General features: G+C 55.4%; 2 protein-coding genes across 4 annotated transcripts in view; both read right to left on the bottom strand.

The window, feature by feature from the left end:
- MISP (mitotic spindle positioning) overlaps positions 1-13,850 on the bottom strand; it is a 31,057-nt gene extending 17,207 nt beyond the window's left edge. The window contains exons 1-2 of one of the 2 annotated variants that reach the window (XM_074939617.1): positions 13,329-13,850; positions 1,387-1,616 (exon numbers count right to left, since the gene is read on the bottom strand). In XM_074939617.1, coding sequence (XP_074795718.1) covers positions 1,387-1,446 — 60 coding nt within the window. In that variant the 5' untranslated portion in view covers positions 1,447-1,616; positions 13,329-13,850. The remainder of the gene's footprint in view (positions 1-1,386; positions 1,617-13,328) is intronic. The other variant, XM_074939618.1, reaches the window with a different exon arrangement.
- Positions 13,851-14,845: 995 nt separating this feature from the next.
- The window catches only part of PALM (paralemmin), a 62,435-nt gene continuing 52,708 nt past the window's right edge, over positions 14,846-24,572 (bottom strand). The window contains exons 7-9 of one of the 2 annotated variants that reach the window (XM_074939619.1): positions 24,170-24,232; positions 18,892-19,023; positions 14,846-15,604 (exon numbers count right to left, since the gene is read on the bottom strand). In XM_074939619.1, the coding sequence (XP_074795720.1) occupies positions 14,985-15,604; positions 18,892-19,023; positions 24,170-24,232 (815 nt within the window). In that variant the 3' untranslated portion in view covers positions 14,846-14,984. The remainder of the gene's footprint in view (positions 15,605-18,891; positions 19,024-24,169; positions 24,233-24,572) is intronic. The other variant, XM_074939620.1, reaches the window with a different exon arrangement.

The raw sequence follows: 24,572 nt of genomic DNA, 5'->3' as shown, positions 1-24,572 counted from the left end.
TTTGAAAGCGTTTTGCCTGGGAGAAGCAAATGCTGAAACCCTAGATCAGGGTTTGTTTACTAAGCTGTAGTTGAAAATCCAGGTGTTCTAGGCAAGCTCACGCCCTCTGATTGACCAGCTCTGCTGTGAGCCCAGTGACAAAACGCTCCCCTCCCCGGCCTTTCAGTTGCTCTCCTGGTGCCTCACCCAGCTCGGGCAGGGGTTTTTTTTTTGTGAATGTCACTCTTGTTTTTCACTGCCCAGCTGTGCAGAGGCAGATGTGTTCTGGGCAGGGAGCACGGGGTTTAGTTCCCCATGGATCTGAAACTAAGTCCACTGTCTGTTAACGTGGGTAAGAAAGATTCCCCACGCGGAGAACGAGGGTGTGTCTAGTTCAAAATCTGGGGCTGGGATTTCTGGTACCCCTTGGCAGGTGTCACGGATGCTCGAGCTCTGGGTCTCAGAGCCCTGGGGCGTGTCACAGAACACGGACATTTCAGGCAGCTTTAAGTGGCGTGCAGCTACTTAATGCAGCAGGTGAGAGCAAACAGAGGACACCTCCCAGCTGCTGAGGGTTTCACAGAAGGTACCGGGTGTGTGGCTGAATATAGCAGGTCCCTGAGCGGACCAGCTGCGTCTGGGTAGAACACACCTGCAGCAGGTAAGTCCAGGAAGGACGCTCCCATTTCGCTGCAGTGCTCCAGGTAGGCGATTTAGGCTCTCACTTCCCCCTGATGTGAATGGGATGTTGATGTTTGCATAGTCCTGATCCCAGGAGGGCTCCCTGCACGGAGCTCTCCTCTTACACCGGTGAGCGCCAGGCAGCTGTTAAAAAGCCAGCAGCTTCCAGGGGAGCGGTGAACTTATCAGTCTGTCTGGTGACAGCCAGGGTCACTTGGAGGTAACAACAGCTGATGTGGAATGTAGCCAAGCACTGAAATCCTGATTTCCAGTCCCCTGCTTAGCCTGCTAGAGAACACTCGCCAAGAATAGAACCCAGGAGTCCTAGCTCCCAGACTCATCTACTCTAACCACTGGACCATACCCCAAACCAAACCCAGGAATAGAACCCAGGAGTCCTGACTCCCAGTCTGAACCCCATAGGGCACACTCCTTCCCCGAGCTGGGACTAGAAAACACAGGCATCCTGGCTTCCATTTCCCCGCTTTTCTAATCATTAAACTACACTGTACTTAAGGCATGAACAGAATCCAGGAGTCCGGATCCCCAGCCTAACGCTAGGGCACTCTCCAGCCCAGGGATGGAAAGGCTGTAGGACCCAGGAGTCCTGGCTCACGATTCCATCTCCCCCCTGCTCTAATCACTAGGTCACGCAGCCTCCTCTTAGTGCCGGGGTGAAGATTCACATGAAGAAACAGCCTAAGAATGTGTCACCATTGCTCTTACCTGTGCCCTGGGCTCCAGGGAGGCACAGAGGACCTGCCACGGCGGGGTGTATTTGAACATCTTCTCTCGGCCCCTGGAATCACAGCTTGTGCCAGGAAGGCTGCCCCGCAGCACACAATGCTGGGTCCTAGGCGAAAGAGCCGCAATCCAGGGCAGACCCGCGTCTGTCAGTCTGTCTGTGATGAGGCTCCTAGCCTCTGCAGGTTACCGCAATCCATCAGTGCGTAGGACTGATTGGAGCAGAAAGAGAAAGGGGATTTAGTCTATTTACACCTGGCATGGGAGCGACCAGTTATTCTGGAGCCAATCCCAGCTGGCGAGCACTCCTCCTTCCACTTCCTCTCTGGGCGCTGCAGGGAACTGGCTGCACCCTCTTAAGCAAGAGCCACATGACACGCAGCAGGAATGGGGAAGGCAGCCCAGCCAAGGACCCTGCAGGTGTGGGTCACGGGGGGTGGGGAGGAGAGGAAAAGCCAGGTGAACCTCATCACTGCTCCCTTCCCTTGTGCTTCTGAGCTCCTAGCCAACCCTCGGAGCCCCTGCTGTCCTGGTTGGGGGTCCCCACCACTTTGCTTTAGGTTGTGTGTGTGTCTCTCTCTCTCTCTCTCTCACACACACACACACACCACACACTCCCTTGGGCTCACACAACTCCCTGGGAAACCTGGACCCCAGACTGTCATCTCCAAAGGCAGCAGGCGGGCAGCACTAAAGCCCCAGCACCCCACCTGTCCCCTGAAGGAGCCCGGGATGATCAGAAAGGACCGAGTGTCCCTGGGAGAGGTGAACTGGCTGTAGGGGGCGGGTGGGAAAGGGGCGGGCGGGACAGGGAAACAGAGGGAAAAGCTGGGCCTGCCTCATCTGCATGCCCCGGGGTCAGGGGACAACGGGCTCCAGGCATCAGCCCTGAAGGAGGCGTCACTTACACCTGTTTCTTGTGCATGGTTCTGGGACCGGCCATGTTCAATGTGAGCCCCCAGGCCCCTGGAGGGATGGGCGGGCAGCTGGGCTCCCGTGCGGCTGTGTATAACAGGGGGCTGCTGTGATCCTATGAGCCAGACACATACATGTGCTTGGCGTGTGTCTGTGAACATGTATGATGCCTGAGTGTGCGAGAGACAGGCTGAGGTTGTCTGATTACACAGCTTTCCCTGCCTCCTGCACGTGTCTGCGTCGTGTGTGTCCCTACGACACACAGAGCTGGATCTGGCCCCTGGTTCAGGGATAGAGATTGAGAAGAAAGCCCGAGAATTCCTGGGCCACTGGGATCCAATGATCTGAAACACCTGGTGGCCTGTCTGACATTCCTACTGATCAGATCTAATTTACCTTAATGTTGCTTCCTCAACAGCAGAGAGGTCCAGTGGCATCCAGAAATGAACCCTTTGGAAAATCACTTTCATTCATTCAGCCCTGGAAGTCAGCTCCTTTCCCCGCGTCTGCAAGGAATGGGGGCTCCCCTGGTGGCTCAATGTCCCTTTCCTTGTTTCCCAGCCTGGCCCTGGCCCCGTCCCGTCCTGTCCTGCCCCAGCCACGCCCTACAGCGCAGAATGTGGCGCTTGATCATGTCTTGTTTGCCAGGGCCAGGGAGAAATTGTTTCCTGGTGTTGGGAGAACGAAACAATCTTGGACGGTTGCCCTGAGTGATGGATTTGCTCCCGCCACCTCAGGCACATGGAGGAGTCTCTTCTTTCTTCCTTTGTCTGACATGCACAAGAAAAAAACCGGGGCAAGCCCTGGAACACACAGGCGCCCACGCATTGCTCCTGCATCCCGGTTGTGGCTGAAGTTAGCTTAGCTGAGGGGATATCCCCTCCGACTACTCCGGAAGGCTGATGGCCTTTCTCCTTAGGCTCATGCTCGTCTGCTTTGTGACAGCTGCTCCCCACCCCACTAACACCCGAGACTCCTCTGCCCCATGGCCACACTTGTAAGAAGAGATGGTGCCGAAGCGCAAGGATGAAATGAAGGGAGATGCCACTGATGGATTGCAGATGGCGCCTGGGAGTAAAGCAGTAGCCAGCATCTCCGGTGGCATTGCACTTTGGGTTTGGTCAATCAGCTGAGCTTGGCATGGAAACCAGTGGGTAGACAGGATGGGAAAGCTCTGAATGGGAGCAGAGTCGCTCTGTCGGGGAGCAAAGGATCATGAGACCCTTAAAGGCTTGGTTACAACCCGCGGCCTTCTCTAGATGGCCCAGCAGGCAGACGGCGCTTGGCTCGTGCAGCAGCAAGAAACAACCGGACGCGCTGTCACGCTTTGCCGTCATGTGATTTCGCCTGGCTGGAAACAATCGGACGAACGGTGAAAGAAGAGGGTGGGAGCAGCTGGGACTTTCTCATCCTCAAGCCAGTGGACGTCTGTTGACACCATAAAGCAACAGCAGAGCCAAGAGCGTCTGGCTCCGAAGTCCAGGGCTGGAATGGCAAGGGGGCCTGCTGGTCAGGACCGAGGTGCGTGGGCAGAGCAGGACATGAGGAGCCCAGGACAATGTTGGGGTGGGGGTGGGAAGGGGCGTGAAGTTCAGGAGGATTGAGGGAGCTCTAGGGAGCGTCTGACCCTAGCTGAGAGGGGCCTTTACTCCTGGGGTCAGGGGCCGGACAGCAGGCCGAGCCGGCTCAGTACAAGGTACGTGCTGGACCCTTGGCTGTTTGCAGCCTTGCTGGTGCGGAGCGAAACCCAGAGATTGCACCCCGACCTTTGCTCTGGGTCTGTCGAGTTACGGGGAATGCAAAGGTCTCTGGAAAGGGGTTGCAAAGCGAACCTGAAAGTGCTGGTGAGCAGCAGCTGCGCCTCTGGGGCCCGGGGGGGGGTCACTGGTAGGCCAGCCATCCAGGGCGAGAAGGGAATAGAACTGAATGGAGCGTGGCAAAGGCCGGGTCTAGAATCCAGCCAATCGCTCTCCCAGGCTGTTCACGCGGGACTCCTATCACGGCTGCAGCCCGGCACCTAGAAACGGACTGGGGTTTATTTGAGCTGTTTTTTCCCCTGATGATAAACCCAGACTCAGTAACAATGAGGAGGCCTCGTCTGTCATCCCTGTCACAGCGTGGTCGCCGGAGGGGCTTTTCCGGCCTCACCACCCACACCTCTGCTCTCCTTCCCCTCCACCGTGTTTTATTGTATTCTTCTAGCAGGTCCCAGCCTGTAGTGGGGTTACATCATGTGACAGGGCCCAGCCAGCTTCCCCACGTGCTTCGAGCCCAGGGCACAGTCCAAACTGCATCTGCTCTTACCTGCTTCATCCCATCAGTTTGTATTCAGCCGTAACCCTGCTTGGTTCATTGACACCCTCGGGCAGCTGCCTGGCCTCCCGTTAGAGCCTAATGAATAGACACTGGTGGGTGTGGGTGCTGAATAAGCTCCTGGTTCAGTACACCTTCCCCTGGCCTCAACGTGCTGCAGAGGGGCAGTTGCATTAGCCCATCCTGTAACTGGGGAAACCGAGGCACAGAGCGGGGCAGCGCATGTCCAAGGTCACCTGGCGGAAGTGCAGTGGATTGGCAGCGCTGTACCCCACCCCATAGGCTGCTGGAGCTTGTGCAGTGCTCTGGAGACTGCTCTGGGATCGCCGATATCACGGCTGGCCCGTGCCACCAGCCACGTTGCTTTCCGGCTAGCCAGAGGCCCTCTTAGGCTCCAACAGGGGCAGGGGCCAGCTCTGGCCTTTGAACCCCCCTGATGTTTTCAGAATTGGGCTTGGCTTCTGAAGACAAGGGGCCATTTGCAAAAGGTGAAACTGGATTTGGGGTTCAATCTCCCCTCCCAAACCTGGGTTTGGATTTGGGCCATTGGGAAAGTCAGCGTTGGGGTGTTGCACACCCCCAGAGTTTGGGGTGAGGGGCTGGTCCGGGTTTGGCTCCAGGCTCCTCCCTGCTTAGCGAGGGTGACCACAGCTAAAAGCTGGGCTCCCCAGAACGCCCCTCTTCCCAGCCAGGCTAGGGCAGCCCCCTTCCCAGCAGCGCCCCTAGGAGCCCGGCATCCTCATTCAGTCCTGGCAGCGTCTCCTGCTGGCAGGGATCAGCCTGTGCGAAGAGGCAGCCGAGCTCCCCGGGCTGCCCATCCCGACAGTGCAGCTCAATCCTGTGGGGGTGCTGAGCACCCTGTCGGTGCCCAGCCCCCTGCGGGATCAGGCTCCATGGACAGCTGCCTTCTGCAGTCCCTGGTGCATCTGGGGAACTCCAGCTCTTGCCGGACGATGCAGGAGCCCGGCGGAACTAGCCAAGGACGGAGACGTCTCCCGTGCTGGGACAGAGGGGCTCTGGCAACGCCCTGCAATGAAGACAGGATCCAGGTCTCCTGGGCCAGGAGGTGGCAGAAGCCAAATGGAAGAGCTACTCACATACTTCTGCCCGCCCCCTCCCGCCATCCCCACCCCTGCGACCCAGGAGCAGCCCAGCCCAGCCGGATGGACACACCGGATCTTAAACATTTCAGAGAAGCGATAGCTCCCCTGCCCCGCCCTGCTGCACCGGGTAGTCACTCACCTGCTGTGGGTGCATCTCTGGAGATTCCCATGGGGGGGCAGGGGGTGGGTGCCTCCAGGATCACAGCCCTGCGGCCCTCAGTCCACAGCTGCAGGACTCGGCAGGCCTGAGGTTCTGGAGCATCTGTCGGCTAAAGCCAGGCTTTACCGGGATTTGCAGGCAACAATGGCTGAGGGCTGGGCAGAGACCCAGGAGCTGACAGTGGAAATGCCAGCCCGGGTGCTGTAGGGAAGGGCAGACAATGGGGCAGAGGGGTGCTGACAGTGAGACCACGGGAATGTTGCTGACCAAAGGAAGGGCTTTAGCACTGACAACAACCCCCCGCCTCCCCCCCGGCTGGAACAAACAAAATCATCAGGATAAAAAGGGATGCAGGAAAGTTCTGCATCAGGGCAGGAAGAGCCAGAGCCCGGCACATCCTCCTTCACCCCGACCCCCGCAAGGGCAGGGAAGAGCAGGAGACGCTGGACAGGATGCCCCAGCCTAGATCACCCAAGGGAAATGATAATAATGTGTGTCATGAAGTGGCTAGTGCGTAGGTGGCACCATTGCCCTCTACTGGACAGAATCAGGGCTGCTTAACTCTTGGTGTGTGTCACACACCCTATACTGCTAGCAGCAATTAGGGATTCTCCTTGAGCTCAAACCGGTGGAGGCCTGGTGCCTTCATAAGAGAAGGAGTCACATTCAAGCCCCACTGTGACACACAGCGTAGTGAGAGCCTGGGAGCCCATGGACTTGTCACCATCTTTCTAGCGCCCTCCAGCCATGGAGCTCAAGTCATGGTCACGCTATAGAATATACCAGTGAAGCCTCACAGACCCTATCATGGCCATCCTCAGGAAGCAACAGATGGGGTTAAGTTCACCAACCTCTGACATGCAGCCACCTCTGGGGTGGAGTGCAGCGGCTGTTGAACAGCTCAGCACAGGTGAGGGAGCAGCGAGCGATGTGGTGGGGAAACGCTTCCCTTCCTCTACCCAAAGCCTCAGCCGAGACAAACCCCACCAGGGTCCAAGCCAGCAAGCCCCACCCTGCCAAGAAAGCTCCCCACAGAACATGCTAAGGGCTTGCGGGATCTTGCAGCTGCTTATCCTCCTTTGTCCTGAGCTCCCAGTTTATTCTGCTCCCCATTTCACAAGAGCGCGGACTGTCCCCCTCCCTTCATTTTTAACCAGAGCCGGTGCACAAGCGGCTGGAAATACCAGCATCGCTCCAGCAGAACTGCCCTCAGCGCTAATGGGGCTGTGGGGCGGCTGTCACTGCCAGCAGCCACATCCTCCAGTGATAATGGCTTCCTGGCTGGTCAGTGCAGTTCCCCTTCTCCTGTGCCTAGATCGTTATCTGCACAGACAGGAGATTAAGGTCTGTATTATCCTTCCCCTCCTGATGCCCACTTCCTTGGCTCTCCCTTGTTGGAGGCTTTGGCACAATCACAGGGCTCACTCAGGCTGGGGATCCCCAGGCTGGGCTAGCTCAGGCCTCTCATGAAAGTGCCAGGGAAGGCCCAGTGCTCCATGCGAGACCAGACACGGTCCTTAGCAGGAGACCATCATGCGGAGACCCTCCAGGAGTCAGAGGAGGGGAACCAACAGGCCATTTCCACCTCAATGATCTGAGGAGGGGACGTTAGCTTGGGAAAGGGTCTGATCCATGGCATGAACCTCCCAACCCCGCGGGATTTGAACCCAGGTGCTTCAGCATGCCCCTCTGCCAGCTGAGCTACAAGAGTTACCCCCTTGGCTGGTAGCAGTAGTAGGTCATTATCCTCTTTGTGGCTTAGGGTGGGGTGAGGTGTGTAATGGCCTGCACCAAAATCCTGATCCGAAGGAGGGGAATGGTTTGAAATCCCCCCCCATACACACCCCTTTATCTAATCTATCTCCATACACATCCCTCTATCTATCCATCCATCCACCCATCCCCATACGCACCCCTCTGTCAATCCACCCATCCATCCCCATACACGCCCCATCTATCCATCCATCCATCTCCATACACACCTAACTATCCATCCCCATATGCACCCCTCTATCAATCCATCCCCATACATTACCCATCTATCTATCCATCCCCATACACACCTGTTCGGAGTGTTAGTATTCAGGCCTCTATATTTGCCGGAGAGAGAATTTTGGGTCTTGTTTGCCTTTTGATATTTTTATAGTCTTACTAATGTGTGTGAACCAGGACACTGGGCAGATGTGTTACATCTACCCACAAGCAGATGAGGGGAACAGAGATAAGAGACAGAGCTAAAGTGTTCCTCGGCAGAGTGGGAGGGTAATATATGAGCATACTCTTGAAGGACAGTCCTGCCTCAGACTCCTCTCCCGAGATAAGGTCAAGCAGCCAGTCGGGCGGGGCGGGTGGAAGGTATAAGAAACGCTAATGGGCCAAAGAAAGGCCTGTCCCTGACCGAAGCACAACCTCACTCTTTACCCCTCCCGTGGGATCCAAAAGAGGTGGCACGAAGCCCCCAGACTCACGACACTCCAAAATGGCACAGGACCGTAAATGGTAAGGGGTGGGACCGAGGGCGGGCACTACAGGTGTAGTTATGCCTGCTAAGGAGGGGGGACCCTGGGGAAAAGGCTCTGGGTTGTCGTCAGAGCTATGCGTATGCTTGCTTGAAACTAACCCCAATGAACATCACATTGCCTGCACTTGGACTTCTGGCCTTCTGCTTCCTGTCTGCGTGACAAGAACCAGGGAAAGGGAAAAGCCCCCAATCACACCCATCTATCAATCCATCCATCCCCATACATGCCCCTCGATCTAGAATACTTATATGGCCCCCCTTTACCGCAGCATCTGTGCCCCTCTCAGCCTTTGATGCAAATCCCGAGATCGAGCCATCGGACGTGTCCATGCACGGACCAGGGTGTCGAAGAATCCAGATGCTGCGCAGAGGAGCCGGGGTGACACCCCATCTCCCCGTGTGGGCCTGTGGGGCTGGCCCCAAAGCAGAGGGCAGAGGCATCCACCTGATTAGTCACACAGTTTATTGGCTTAGTTCGGGTGTATTACAAACAATGGGGGCTGTAACGTCAAATGGCTCGTCACAATTAAAAAGCACAGGAGCGCGGGAAGTGCACTTCAGCCGAGTCACGCAGCGGGGGGGGGCAGGGAGGAATGACGGGGTGGTGGGGGTGGACTCACAGAGGGACCGCCCTGTACATACACTGGCTGGGAAGGGGCCAGGCAGATGGGGGGGAAGGGGCTATAGGAGGGGGCCACACACCAGTCTCCCGTTCAGAATGTGCTGGGCTCCTGCTTTCTCCCCCTCAAGCCACCCCCACCCTGATCCGGTTGAGGAATCAAGGGCCCGATCCTGAGTCCATTAACAGCAGCAGCGGAAAGCTCATCAGGAGCAGACTCAGGCCCTATGTGGCTAGGCTGGTGCCTGGTTTAAGCCTGACTTGGGTCCAGAGCTAAACTGGAACCTGGGGGAGGTCTGCCCCGTAGCGTAACTCCCCATATGACCCATGCGTGGACTGGGGGACGGGGCTGCCCCCAGAACAGCAAAAGCTCCCGGGGCTGGACTAAGGCCGGATCCGTGGAACCCTAGGAGCCAGATCCCCGCCCAGCAGGTGACATGAAGCTGGCTGATTCTCAGCAGCCACCGGCCGTGGAGGAGAGGACACAGTCTGGCCCCACCCCAGGTTGGCACGGGACCAAGGAAGGGGCTACGGGAGGACAGTGGCCACCTGGCAAGGGCAGCCAACATCACTCTTTGTACAGCCGGGTCACTCTCCCACCACCCCACCACACCCCTCTTCACCCCCTTGAGAACCTCACAGCCAGCGAGCCACTTGTGGCCTCCCACTACGGCCCTCCCACCCGCGCCCTGTTTCATAGCCATGATTACAGATAAAGCCCCAGGGTCCTTAACGTTATTCTTTGGCAAAGTTCTCAGCCATGTGGGCAAAGACCATCGGTTAAATGAAATAATTGAGGGGTGTGGAATCAGCTCCGGGCGAAGCTTTGCCAGCGTCCATCCTGGATTGCGCCAAACCCAATGCTGGGCAGTCGGGTGCTTCTTCCAGGGCCACAAGGGGAAGCTAGTCTACACCCCAATCCCAGGGGAGAAGCATGTGTGATGCTGCTGTGTTCGAAGGCCAAGGGTCGGAGGCTGAGCACTGAGAGGAAAGCGTCGGCCTCTGTCGGCCCCTGGGGAAATGATTGTCACAGCCTGAAGAGAACTGGCCAGCCTAGTGGAAAAAATACAAGTGACTAACCAGGATCTGCTTCTCTGGGCCCGGCCCTCCACCCGCTACGAGAACCTTTGAACGGGAACTTGAGGAGACTGGAAACGGAACTGGGTGCAAACAGGCGAGGGATCCCTGGTCCAGCAAAGAACACGCTCAGAGTTACACGCGGGCTTTCGTGCTTTGCTGGATCGGCGCTAGACGTGACAATAACAATTTGATTGTAAAATGTATTCCCTGTTGATCAAGGCTTCAGGGCGTGAGGTCTCTCTCTGCGTGCAGGCGTGTGGGCACATAGAAACCAAGAGGTTAAAAAGTATTTGGGTGCCAACTTCACTCCTGCCTCCCATTGGGCCCCTCTCAAAGTCAGTGGAGTGAGGGGGAAGAATGGGTCTGGCCCTGGGTGCGTTATTTCCATGGGCACGCAGGCGGCCCAGGTGTTGTAGTCCAGAAGCTTTGCCACGATCCCGATTCCTCTCAGGGTGACTGACCAAACAAGGACTAACGCCAGGGATGAGAACCACCGGCACGGAGTGGAAGGGTGTGAAAACCGCAGCTGGGTGTGGCAGGGAGTAGCCACCGGGGCAACACCGAGCACAGGAACCTTTCAAGCTGCACAGCAGGGGAAATGCTCTAACAGCGAATGCTACACAAATTGCAAGGGGAGGGAGAAGGAGGGAGACCATTATGTGCAGTCAGGGGCCTGATCTTTGGTTAATCCTTGAGACATCACATTAGGGTGAAATTTACCCCTCTGCAGAGAAACAGCAAGTAGCCTTGGCATCAGCTGAGTCCAGTTAAGCCCACAGGGCACATGCTGTTAATCTTGCCCAATGGTAATTTTCACATAACAGAGAAGCAAGGAGGACGTCCCCCTTCAGGACCAGCATGCCTGGGTAGAAGCGGCAGTTGTCAGTGGGCAACACCTGTGTGAGCTCAACCTCTAAGGATGACGTGAGAGAACAGGGTGAAAACCAAAGTTGCATGGCGCCACCTCCCCACACTTATCACCTACCCGTTAACTGGCCAACCTGGAACCCGCGTTCCTACATCCTGGCGGAAAGATGGCGGTGATGGCCCCAATGCACCACACAGCTGGCATCAACTGGCATAACGCCATTGGGCTTCCCATTTACACCAGGTGAGGATCTGGCCCCATAGCCTCTAGTGCCGGGCAAACATTTTCAACAAATAAAACGCATTCATCCACTCCTGGGGCCAGGCCCTCCGAAAGCATAAATCCACTGGAGTCAATGGATCTGACCCAGTGACTCCAATGGAACCAAGTCGAGTCACCCCAGCTGGAGATCTGGCGCCCAGATTGACCTTGAGGGCATTAGGCGTGATTACCGCCAACATGCCCAAAAGCTTTCATGTTCCTTTGTCTGCAGGAACGTTCCTGGGAAGCTCACGGCTCGCTCACGCGCGTGCAAACATGTGCTCCGTGCAGGAAGCGTTCCTGGGGCACCTCCTCAAATCTCTTCCCTCGTCCCCACTCAGAACAAATTTCAACACTCCAGCTGGAAAGCCGAGGCGATACCAACGACTCAGGTCCGCAACCTGATGCCCCGCTTAATGCCAAGCTCCCGGAGCGAGTGGTCTGCCAACATCTCGCTGGCGGAAGCTCGTTTTCACTGAGCGTTCGTCGACCTGTTTCCAGTAACGAGCAAATTTGCAATCAGCATCAAAGTCTGTCTGCGGAGTGGGAAAAAGGTCTAAAGTCGTATCGATAAATGATTCACTGCAGATGAATGACCCAGCTCCAATGCATCCCTGACTCTGCCGTCCCGATCCAAACACGAAGTGAGCGCTAGCTTCTCCTTGCGCAATGAGCGCTACACAAGCTCCAGTCTCTAGAGCGACCACCAACCCGACAGCATGTCCTGTGTCAGCCCCTGTCACAGCAAAGGAGACCCGAGACCCGCATGCAGTAGCCCTAGGACACGATCCATGTGGTCTCACCACTACCTCCGAGCCTGCATTCAACTGGCACCACTGGGTCGTGGCCCATTGCTTGATTTGTTCTGCTGGACGGGGTTTATCCTGAACTCCCATTGCCTCCCCTATGGAACCCACTCTGCAGGAAAGGGCCGCCCACCTGGATGCGGGCCCAAAGGCAGCCAGCCAACAAGCTGCCTTTGGGGGACCTGCAGCATCCTTGCCAATCTGGCTGTGGCAGAGCAGAACTGCCTCCCGGGTCATGCTCTGCGGCAGAACCCGGGGTAGATCCTCAGCTGGTGTCAGTGAGCTGGCATCGCTCCACTGAAGTTGACGGCGCTCCGGCAATTTACACCAGCTGGGGTCTGGCCTGCAATTCATCGGGCGTGATCAGGGGAGCGAGTGCCTGATCTTGCCACGCCCACAGCTCTGCGCTGCAGGGAGAGTGGGTGCAAGGAAAACGATTAGGGATCAGGGAGGCATCTGTTCTGAAGAGCTCCCGCGAGGTGTTCCCGAGAACAGACGTCAGCCTGGAGAAGAACCGGAAGCTCCCTGGAGGTGGCTGGGGCCCAGCAGCCAGCTACAAACTCGAACCAGGAGCAGCAAAAGAACTAAAGTTTCCCCTGCTCTGAGCCGCGCAAAGCATCGCCACTCACTTAGCTGCTTAAAAAACCAGGTACCCTCCTTCACCATAACAGCGTTAAAGAATAAACATATTCTGAGGGGGGGAACCTCTGTGAGTGACCCCCAGAGGAGTCCCCAAGCTCTGGAGCAGACCCACAGCAGTCAGCGGGTAGCCGAGAGTAGAATCCGGCCCCATCTCTTTACGTGGGAGTGGGGGTGGTTCTGCTTTCAGGTGCAGCTGGTACAACCCCATTAGTGTCAGCAGGCCTGCACAGGTATCAAGGAGGGCAGGATTGGGGCCTGGTTTAGGGGCGTCTCCAAGCAATTGTGGCAGCTGCCCAACTATGCACCCCTTCAAAGCCATTTGCTGGGCTCCTTGGCCACAAAGCGAAAACCCTTTTGCTTTGCCAGGGCCGAATATGCTGAACGAGCAACTGGCTCGAGGGGACCCATCAATGCCACTAGGTGATGCCAAAGGCAAATCATAATCCCCCCACCCAACCAGCAATAAGGCACCTGGCTCACTGGCTCGAGTGAGGACAAGCCAAGGGACTGGGAGGGCTCAGACTTTGTCCACACGAGCGTGTTGCGTGGGAGGGCTGCCCTGGACTGAGAAGGCGACAGCATTGATGCCAGGGGGCTGCCGGTGCTGAGTGGGTGGAGGTGCTGACAGGGCCCTACCTGTAGCTAACCAGGGCTCCAAAGGTTAATGACCACAAGCATGTTCAGAACAACCCTCCAGAACTCCCGACGAGCCGTCCCTTCTCCCGCTGGCCATGACTTGGGCCAACCTCCTCCAATTTCACCCACTGTCCAGAACTGGGAGCATCTCTGGTCATCAGCTCAGTGGCCGATGTCCTTACTGGCGTGGCATCTACAAGGGAAAAGTTAATGCCAGGGGAGACGCAGTCAACGTCCTTCCAACCACCTCGCCCCCTCACGGCCTTGTCATTCCAGCAGAGAAAAGCCAGCTAAGAAATGAAGGAGCCGCTCTTCTGTAGAAACCAGCAGAGGACATGACATCACAGGGGTGTGGGAGCTGATAGGCCCCGGTTCCGGCATTCAAACCAGCGGGGTCAATAAAGTACCTTAAGGCTTGTGGTCACCACTGTGAGTGACGGACTGAGAAGTTCCTTCAGAGAAGGAGTGACTCCGGAATGACTGATTCTGCTGCCTGGAAATCCAGCAGGGACCTGTTTATTTTTCACACTGCTACATTTTTCTGGAGCTGCACGTTGCACCTGGAACGTCAACTTTAGGTGTTGAAACAACAGGTCCATCTCACAGACCACCCCCACGGACCTTGGCCAAGCTGTGTTGGAACATCACACGCGCCTTGCAGAGGTCTCATCTCCAGGGAGTGTCCTTTTCCTTTTGCCGTGGAAACAGTTCATCTTGCAGCTGGTTTGAAGGCTCAGGTCAGTGCTTAAAAACTCTAAGCAGCAAGATCAGGCCAAATTTAAGTTCGGCCCAGCAGCTCACGTGCCGGCCGAAACCTCTGCTTCAAACTTCTTGTGGAGCTGTGGTTTGGGGCGCTGGGTCTGTGACGCGTCGGGTTTCCCGAGACCCGTCGTCGAAATGAACCCGGGGTGCGGGGGATAGTCAAGCTGCCACTGGACAGGAGCTTCTGTCTTGCTGGAGCAGGTGGCCTGGGTGTTTCTAAACCGTGGCCCGTTGACGCCAGGGCGTGTGGAGAAAGAGCTGGGACGTGAGTGGTCTCCCTCCTTCCCCTTCCATAAGGCCGGAAAGAAAGTCCTAACAGCAGTCAGTTTTTGAAGAACCATCTAAGGAGGCTTCTTAGTCCGATGACCCTCTGCTGAGCCCCTCCCCCCACATCAGTGAGATCAGCTCCAGCATCATTCGGATAACAGCGGAGGGTGTCATTTAACGAGGGGAAAAGCCATCAGTAAAATAAAAAAAACGGGAGCCCTACAGGCGGGAGAGTTCCATGATGGCCATCCCTGGTGGGCTGAGGATCTCTGAGAGACCCCACCATGGCACGGGGGAGCAGGGGGGAGAGACAAAGGCAAGGGGGAAAAAATAAGCGTGTGTAATACATATAATATTCAGTGCCAGTGGCACATTGCATGGAAGCGGACGTCAGACGAGCGATGCCGCGGCCGGGAGATGGTGCTGCCTATTATACACTTTACAAACACTGCATTTGATTCCCCAGTCTCTTAAGAAAAAGAAGTTGTGTCTGGTAAGTAAATAAAATACGGTGTCACTTGGAGTTTGTGGAACCTAGGGAACTAAGAGGGACGGGGTAACAGAAGGTGGGGGGCAGTCCTTTTTGGCTGTACAATGAGGGGAGGTCAGAAGGAGCTGGCGGACGTTTCACATCACCGTGCAGCATTTGCAACGGTGTTTCTTCATGTCTAGGTCCTGATCGGCTCCCTTGGGATCTGTATCGTTGGCCCCTGGCTTCTCCCCGACCTGGCTGTCTTCCTTCTGCGGCAGGGCGGCCACGGGCTCCACGGTGCTGCCGTTGGGTGGGGCGTGGTCCTTGCCCGTGCAGTCTGCCGCTCCGGCTGCTGCTGGCTTGGTGTCGGCATCGTCAATCACCACCAGCTCAGCCTTGATGGTGCCCCCCAGACCCAGGACTTTTTTGGTCTCGTTCTCGTCCTCCACGTTCTGGTAGCCCATGAAGATCATGGTGACTGGCTGCTCTTTGCTAGGCTCTGCCCCTTCGCCGGAGGCCAAGATTCTCGGGCTGTCCACTGGCTTGGCTTGCACCCCAGTGATCTCCTTCCGGGGCGTGGTCTTCTGGCTGGGCAGGTTGCTCTCGGGACCCCCCTTCTTGGCCTCTTCACGCTCCTTGGTCTTGGAGTCCCTCTGGGAGACCTCGCCCAGGTTCGCCTCATCTGCCTTGTGGATCAGCTCGTCCACCTCAGAGGAGCTGAGAGGGTGGACCCCGTTCTCGATGGCTCCATCCTCCATGTGGACCGCGTGCACCACTGTGGGAGAGACAGAGAAGACAGTGAGGGCTCAGAGGAAGGCCAAGGGGGCATGTGCCAGGCTGGTCTAGAGATGAGAGGTGGTGCCTGCATCTGGGATAGGGTGAGACTAAGGCTTGGAACCAAGCCAGGTCTGGGGGTTTAGGATTCAGACAGCAGGAATCTACGGAGCTAATCTCACATTATCGCTCCCATCTGGAGCTGGATATATCTTGGTTTACGATCTGACCCACACCCAGAACTCCCCTTCTGGGTCAGGCAGCTTTTGAGCTCTTCAAAGCGGCAGACACGCCCCAGACTCCGCTGTTTGCTGGACCCTCGACCCAATCACCAGAAACAGCGGTTGTCATCCAGCAACACTCCCCGATCAGCACTTGCTACTGTCCAGGGAATTATTCCTTGGGCGATCCACAGCAAACCCCCATCTACAGCCAGGCGAAGAGAACCAATCGCTTCTAAAGCAGTGCTTGGGATGGATCACACTGGGTACCCACAAAGGAAAAAACCTTTTAAATAGGAAACCAGTCCTAGAATTGGTCAGCTAGGATACATCCACAGGCATAATCTAGATCATCCTCAGTACAGGGATGACGACCTGGGACATCTGTAAGAAAGAATCCCCACCCCTGAGATTAGCATACGCAGCCGCTAGGTGGCTCTCATGCTCCAGGCGAAGGCATTTGGGTTTGATTTCCCCAGGATGGTGATGACATGTTATCCCTAGGGAAGGTGGCTCTGCTCTTCATTACGTGGTTAGTTCGGTGCATCTTTTTCTACGTAGCCAACTGCTGTCCTGAATAATGGGAGGCAGCGGAATAGTGCAACCCCCACACAGAGCATGGGATAGGCCAGGAGAGAAACCCAAAGCACCTGACCAGAGCAAACTTGGCAGCCTACATACCAGGGGAGCCCCAAGCTCAGAGCTCCTGTTGGCACCCCGTGGACACGCTGTTACAAACCTATCTAAGCACAACACACATCCAAGCCCAATGTGTGGAGTAGCTGTGGGCCGGCGTCGGTTACCCATGGACCGGGGAAGGTCGCAGCCCACCCTCGATAAGAGCCAGTCACGGGGACTGATGGTCACTGAAAACGGGGTTGTGTTTGCCCCTTGTTTGCAAAGCGATCCCCCCAACATCTGCAGAACCCTACATGGGGTGAAGCAACCTTTAAAGGTGCCTTCGCTCGTTGCAGCCCCAACACCTCCCTGCACCCGCCGGGCGGCAACCAAGGCCACAGCTGCACTTGACCGAAAGAGTCTGAACTCATTTGGATCCCTCCCATCACACCTCAGCTGCCATGTCCAGCAACCCATGCAGCTTCTGCCACGCTGGGGCAGGTGTCCCAGCAGCTGGTGCGGATTGTTGCTTTGGGAAGAGGTGAGGGGAAGGTTGCAGCAAATCACTACGGAGTTCAGATAGTTAGCACCCCACCCCCCCTCGCTATCCGCTCCCCACAGCCGTCGCTCACGGTCCCGGGAAGCGGCTGTCAGCTGATGCGGTGGCCCAACACAAAAGCCAAAAGATAGCTGCAGTCATCAAGGCTCTTAACGACAGCGCAAGGTAACACAGACCCCAAAGCGTTTTAGGAAGTCAGGTCTTATTATCCACCCGTTTCACACACTAGGGAAACCGAGGCACTGGGCAGGGAAAGCAACTTGCTCAAGGTCACACAAATTAAGTAGCAGAGCCAGGGACTGAACCGGACCCGGAGTCCAGCATCCAAGTCATGGCACCACACAGCCTCGACCTAAACAACGTTACCTCCCACACACATCTATGCATCAACTCTAGACTAGGTCATGCACCCTGTGCATCTTTCCTCCATTTCCTGGGGCCATCCTGGGACATGAAAGAGCTTATCGAACATCCTCCAACAAGAGAGAGAATCAGAGCAATGAAGGGCTGGAAGGGACCTCGAGAGGTCATCAAGTCAGGCCCTCTGCGCCGAGGCAGGACCAAGTAAAGCTGTACAGGGGTTCCTCCAACCTGTTCTTAAAAACCTCCAATAACGGTGATTTGAGTCTCCCTTGGAAGCCTGGTCCAGAGCTTAACTCCCCTTAGAGTTCAAAAGCTTTTCCTAATACCGAACCTAAATCTCCCTTGCTGACGATTAAGCCCATTGCTTCTTGTCCTATCTTCAGAGGACATGGAAAAGAACTGATCACCACCCTCTGTATACCAGCCCTTTACATATTTGAAGACCGTTATCAGATCCTCTCTCTGTCGTCTTTTCTCAAGACTAAATGTGCCCAGTTTCATGAACCTTTCCCCATAGGGCAGGTTTTCTGAACCTTTCATCATTTTTGTTGCTCTCCTCTGGACTCTCTCCAATTTGCCCACAGCTTTCCTAAAATGGGGTGCCCAGAATTGGACACAGAATTCTAAATGAAGCCTCACCAGCGCCAAGGGGAGCAGGACCATCACCTCCCGTGTCCTACATCCGACACGCCGGTTAACACACCCCAGAACGATAACCGCCTTTTTCACAGCAGCATCACACTGTTGACTCATATTCAGCGTGTGATCCACTAGGCCCCCTAGATCCCTTTCAGCAATACTGTCACCTTCCCCATTGGGTAGGTGTGCATTTGATTTTTCCTTCCAAAGTGAAGCACTTTGCACTTGTCTTTGCTGAATTTCATCCTGTTGAATTCAGAGCAACTCTCCTATTTCTCAAGGTCATTTCGAATGCTAATCCTGGCCTCCAAAGTGCTTGCAACCCCTCCCAGCTTGGTGTCATCTGCATATTTCAGCAGCAGGCCCTCCGCTCCCTTACCCGAGGCATGAATGAAAATATTGCCTAGTGCCAGACCCAGAGCTGGCCCCTGCAGGATGCCACTAGAGACTCCCTCCCAGTTGGACAGCAAACCATTGAGCACGCCTCTCTGAGCACAGGCTTTCAAGCACTTGTGCACCCACCTTGGTGTGGCATGATTTGTTCTTGACAAATCCACGCTGGCTGTTCCTTAGAACACTACTGTTCTCCAGGTTCTCCTGGTTCGGTGACAGCAACATCGCGCTGGGTATTGAGCGGGGACTCAGGGTGTGGTCGCTGTTAGCTGCTAACCCTGAGTAGTTGGTGCCAATGATCCACCCCAGCCTAGGGCAGGGGCCCGTCTGCCAGTCCCCAGGAAAGCCGGAGAGTGGTAGACAGCAGTGACCGGTCACTGGCCCTGCCACCGACAGTGATGCTCCTCTGGCAGTGCCTACAGTCACCTTCTCCCTTCACCTCCCTCTTGGCCTCCAGGATGCCTGGGGAGGGAGGGATGCTCTTTGGGCCCGTACCTTTCATCTCATCCTCGTACACCTTGACCCCCTGCAGGCAATGATTCTTGGGGAGCAGGGTGGTGCTGGATAGGACTTTGGTCTCGCCAGTTACTCTGTCCTTCTCCACTGTGATCTCCACTGAGTACATGGCTGGGATACAAACAGGACAGTGAGAGTTAAACCAGCCCCCGGCTCCCACCCCGCTACGAGGCTCCAGCGCTCAGAAGCAGGCAGCTAGCACGTGGGGAAGGGGGCGCAAGATGGAGAGGTGCGGGTGCCAGTGGGAGAGCTCGGAGCTGTTAGGTGGGGAGAGGCGGCAGTGTGCGCTCCAGCAAGAAGTGCATGGCAGGCAGTCCCTACGTCCCAAGCACTGCCTTCCCAGCAGGATGTACGTTACTTTCCAGCATCCTTAGCGCCCGGCCCATCCCAGTGCTGCCGTGAGCTCCCTTACCTCTGGGGCTGTTCGGGCTCCCCTCTTGGTAGCTGATGTGATGTTGTGGGCAGAGAACTGCTTCCATTGTCACCTATCTGTCCAGAGAGCTGAGGGATGGGTCTAGCTTGCCCCTCTCCACTGAGCAGTTGGTCAGCAGGATCAGGCCCCGCTGAGGACTCTGAGCAGGGATCTGACCCTCACTCCGGTTTTGCACATTTAGTAAAAAACCCCAATTTTCAAATTCAATTGTAGTAAGAACGGCAGGAAAGCATCTGCTCTCGGATTCTCTCAGCTGGATGCAGGAGGCAGAAGAAATCTAGGATTTGTTTTCGTCAGTCCACTGAGCTAATATGAATCAAAGACACATCGGGCTCGGCTTCTCCAGTGAACGGCTAGCCCCACGAGCCCACCTGCCCTCTGTCCTGTGCTCTGTGGCATTGCTCCCCTCTGTGCAAAGTGGGTGCAAAACACTCCCCCAGCTGGAATTCCCCACTCCCGCGGCTGGGGGCGTGTCCCCCCTGCTTTGCGCAGGGGCCCGTGACAACGCAAGGCGCAGGGTGGTGGAGAATCAGGCCCGGGGACAGATTCTCAGCTGGCGTCAAATGGCGTAGCTCTGCTGGCATCTGTGCAGCGCTTCCTGGCTTTGGGCTCGTCTGATCTCCTCTGGCGCTTCGACTGCTGGGTCCCCGTCGCTGGGAACACCTCGGACCCTGCTCTAGTACATTACACCTGGACCCGGAGGCCTGCTATGTCCCCTTGGCTTGGTAGCTCCTCGATGGAGCCGTGGACTCGAACGTAGCTGAGGCTTAATCCGTACTCATCTGGCTAAACAAATCATTTGCCACAGGAATGTAGCTTCCCTGCAGTCTCGCAGCCTCACCACTGTCATGCAACATTGCTAAGCCCCACTGCACTTCACCTGCAAACACCAGAGCTCCAGCAGAATGTCTGCATGTACCTACGGAGATCTGTACTGCCAAGCACTCCTAGCTGAGCTGGGCTGGCTTGCAAGCGGCCTTTAGCTTAGCCAGCCGGCTTTATCTAAGCAGCCAGGCTGCAGTGCTGAGTTGGGGGGTTAGACGAGCCATGCTAGGAGGCAACGTGTCCTTCCCTCTGAGCCAGCAAGCCACAAGGAGCGGGAGGCAAAGAAAGAAAGAAATCAACCCAAGGGAAAGTAAGGTGGTTTCTATCAACAGGCAACCCAAACGAGTGCAGCTGCAGCATGATTTCAAAAAATAAGAGGGTAAAAGGGTAAGGCCAGAAACAGCATCTAAGATTATATAAATAACGTTTCCGCCTAGGGCTTGGAAACCAATTGAGCTGTATGGATCGCACTTGACATTAACTGGGTTTACATGTATGTAACAAGCGTGTAGTTAATGAGTATCTCCACTTCGGAAGGCCGAGGTTCTGCGGCTGTAGCGTGGATCGTTCTTGGCATTAGCTCGACCTTACTGTGTTGTAGGACTCAAGGCGTAGCTCATTCACGCAACCGTTCGCCGCGCAGCTCTGGCAAAGCAGGGCTGGGCTTGGCCCGGTAGTTACACGTGGTCGGTGCCCACTCAGTGTGAAATGGCCCCACTGGATGCAGTTGAGAAATAGCCATGCCGTCTTTGTCTGGTCAGTGTCGGGAATCGAAATTCACAGCAATGCTTTTGGAGCTGCGGCACAGCGTGAGCCTTGGAGTGGCCTGGCCTTTGCCCATCGCATGGGCAGGTGCCTGTCCACCTGCCTCTTGGAGATACAAACTCGCTGAAGTTCTGAGTGCCACCTTCCTGGCGCCCTGGGGGAGTAACTGCCATATGGTAGAGACATACAACTGAAAGCTTGAGCCAATCCTGCAGGGAAGGAACTGTGGGTAGGACTTCTCATAGTTATTAGAGATGGGCTCAAAGTCTGGATTCACAGTTAGGACTGGGCAAATAATTGATTTTTCGGTTTGGTGGCTGAACTGAGTAATCTCCCCAAATAATTGTTCCTAGATTGCAAGGCCAGCAGGGAGCATTGTGATTATGTAGTCTGACCAGGCCCAAGACCTGCCCCCAAACAATTCCTAGAGTGGAGCTTTCCGAAAAACCAGCCAAGCTTGATTTAACAATTGCTTTGGATTAAACCAAAGTGAAAAAAGTTCAGTTTTTCTTGATGCAACAGAAAAACAAAAAACCCATTTCATTTCAGATGGAACAAACCAGTTTGGATCGACCCCAAACAAAGTTTTTTTGTTTTGCTTTTGGGGTTTTTGGAAATGTTTGTAAATTTTCTTAAAAATACATTTAAGTAAATTCTGAAAGGAAACATCTCTCTGAAACAAAAACCGGAAGCATTTTGACATTTCCAATTTTGGGGGGGGGGAGGAGAGGAGCAAAATTATTCACATGAAAAATGTCACCCAGCTCTATCCAGCACCAGCGTTCCCAAAGGCTGAAGGGTTTCCAATTTGAGCCAGTCGCTAATTACTGGTAAAGAGAACCCGGTGAGCAGCATCATTTGCTGCGTCTCTAGTACACGCATGCACTGCAAGGCAACAGGAGGGCTGGGAAAGCCCCTTTCCTCTCTCATAGGGTGGCTGACGGTTTTTGCCCCTCCATTTTTTTTCATTGAAAAATGGCATTTTTTTTTAAACTGAAATTTTTGCAAAAAAAAAAAAAAAAATCAAAACTCTCTGTCTTGCACAAAATTCTGCGGGGGTGTTTTTAATGGATATTTTTAAGCCTGATCATGATTGATGTTTTTCATTTACCCAAAACCTGGTTTTCAGTTAAAAAAGAAAAGCCACCAAGGTCAAGTTTTTTTGATAAACAACATATTCGGGTGACCGTTTTGAATTTTGGTGAAAAAGCACCAAAAATTTTGGTGGCAAATGGATCCCTTTCAAGCCCTGCAAAATGGAAACAGCCCCAACACTTTGAATTTTCTGTGTGTCGAACTGTGTCTTCATTTCCTGAGTCAACCATTTCCCAAGGGGACATCACAGATCCACCTCCACTAGAGAACAGAACGAGACTACCGGCTCAGATCCGCATAGGTCTCGTGACACCAAACTCCCATTGATTTCAATGGAAGTTCGGCACCTCCGCACCTTTGAGGGCCTGGGCCACAGAACCTGCTCACGCTGTTCCGTTGGGCTTGGTTTGGTTCAGTCAGACCCACCTGCGGAGCTCACCTTTGCTACGTGACAATACAGCACAGCTTGGAAAAGTGCGGGGTCTGCTTTAGGAGAGTGGGACAGGGTGAGCTGGCCCTTTAAAAGGTCGGGGCTCAGCCTGGCCTCTGCCAGGTGTAACCACCATCCCCAGGTGACAGGAACGGGGGGCAGGGGATCAGGTGATGGGAGCAGGGGACTTAGATCTTCCAGCAGACCTAGTTCTAAGTGGCAGCCTGAGTGTAGCAGGGGGGAGTCCTAGGATAGGCCCAAAGGAACTGGAGGGCTGGATGAGCTACCGGGGAGAGGGCCTGGGGATGGAGCCGGCTGGGACAAGGGCAGGTGACAGCTCTCCAGAGCTCCCAGGCAGGAGGCCTCAAAGAGATCCCTGCAGGGAGCAGGAGCCTGCTGGATAAGGGGCCCCAGCGAGGCAAAGCCCTCATAAAGGTCTGTGGGCCTGGAGGGAGGGGAAACTGAGGCAGAGCCTGCTATGGGTTTTGAGCAGCAGAGTCCTTAGAGACTGAAATGCCCTAATAGGGCCACAGTCCTGCCAGGTGCTGAGCAGGGGCATCATGTGCTATTGGGCAAGGGGGGGGCAATTTGCAAGACCTTGGTTTGCCCCCCCCCAACTTTTCATAGGTCTATAGGCTCCATTCTGTCTTCCACTCCCCCTCCCAGAATGACAATCACAGATAATGGCCTATATGCCGATACAGTTTTGCCCCTTGACTCCCCTGAATTTTTCTGAAATGACACCCCTGGGGCGGAGTCCCCTCAGCCTCTGTTGACCTCAAAGGGAGCCAGCACATCATGGGCCGGGGCCCATGATCACCTAGTCTATAGCCATGCAAAGGCAGAGGCCAAAGGTGCAATGCACAGGGTGTGTGTATGTGTCCCCACAGATTGGTCCCTGCAGGATTGGATACAAGAGGCTGGATTGGCAGCTACACTAGATCTCGTATAAAACTCAAGAAGCCACAACAAGAGGGACTGAATCAAATAAAGATTCAGCCAGCCAACTGGCTTTGATTGGCGAGGTTATGCGTGGAAGGTAACTCTCCCCGGCAACTCAAGTGCCACACCAGATACAGAGCCAGGAAACGGGCTAAGAGGGAAACTCCTCCAGCACATCCTTAACGCACGGGGCTGTGCACTCAGCACTGCATCGGGCGACCCCGTGTCTCATGTTAGACGTGTGTAACTCTCGTTTCCCTGGGGCACAGCCCTTTGGTTGCGCCAGACGCTGGGTACCCAGCTCGGGAAGATCCAAGTGCTGACTTCCTGGTACAAGGCGGATTTCAGCCTGCCCCTAATAGGATGTGTCTGGTATCAGGGGGCTTCGCATGCCGTTCCCCCGGGGAACGGTTCCACGTGCAGAGCGTACGACTTGTATTGAAGGACCACCACATTAATGGATATCTGCGATTCTAACCCCGGGTGATGGATACCAATAACCTCAACCCACCTGGGCTGAAAACTCCAACCCCACCCTGCACATTCCTAACCCGAACCCTATTCCTGACCCCCGTGCCGTGCACCCCTGTCCCCAACTCACGCTGATAGACACCTGCAGCCCTGGTCTGAGAACTACAGCTTTGCTGCGATTTTCTCTTCCAAGACAACACAACCCTGGTGAAGCCCCACGGCATCCTGCCCCCACCCAGCGCTAAGTACCAGCAGGACTCGAGCATCCTCCCTGGGACAAGAGGCGACGTACATACCTGCCTTCATCATGTCAGTGGCCTCCACCAACTTCAAGGGGCTGTTGGAGATCTTCTGCTCCGCTTTGGGGAAGAAGAGGAAAAGCAATTGACTTCCCAAGCTGGAAATTTCTCTATCCAGGTGACCTGCCATAGCAGGGGACACGCCCTGTTCCCACCATGCCCTGCTCCCAGCCATGCCCCATGACGTCCACCACAACAGGGGAGGTGCCAGGACTGTTCCATGGGTGCTCAGAGCGACCGCTGCATGCCCCGGGCTTGCAACAGTAACGATCATCCAGCTCGCCTCTTCGACCCCGCGCCCCGGGGAGCTGGGGGGAGGCCCTTCCCACCACCTGGGAGGCTGCTGCCCCCTGCAAATGGGCTTTCGTGCCTAAGGTTAGCTCCTAGTTCACCCTGCAGA

This window comes from Natator depressus, chromosome 25 (assembly GCF_965152275.1).
Source record: "Natator depressus isolate rNatDep1 chromosome 25, rNatDep2.hap1, whole genome shotgun sequence".
NCBI classification, from domain to species: domain Eukaryota; kingdom Metazoa; phylum Chordata; order Testudines; family Cheloniidae; genus Natator; species Natator depressus.
Note: the sequence above shows the minus strand (reverse complement) of the source record. Positions and strands in the feature narration are given on the sequence as shown.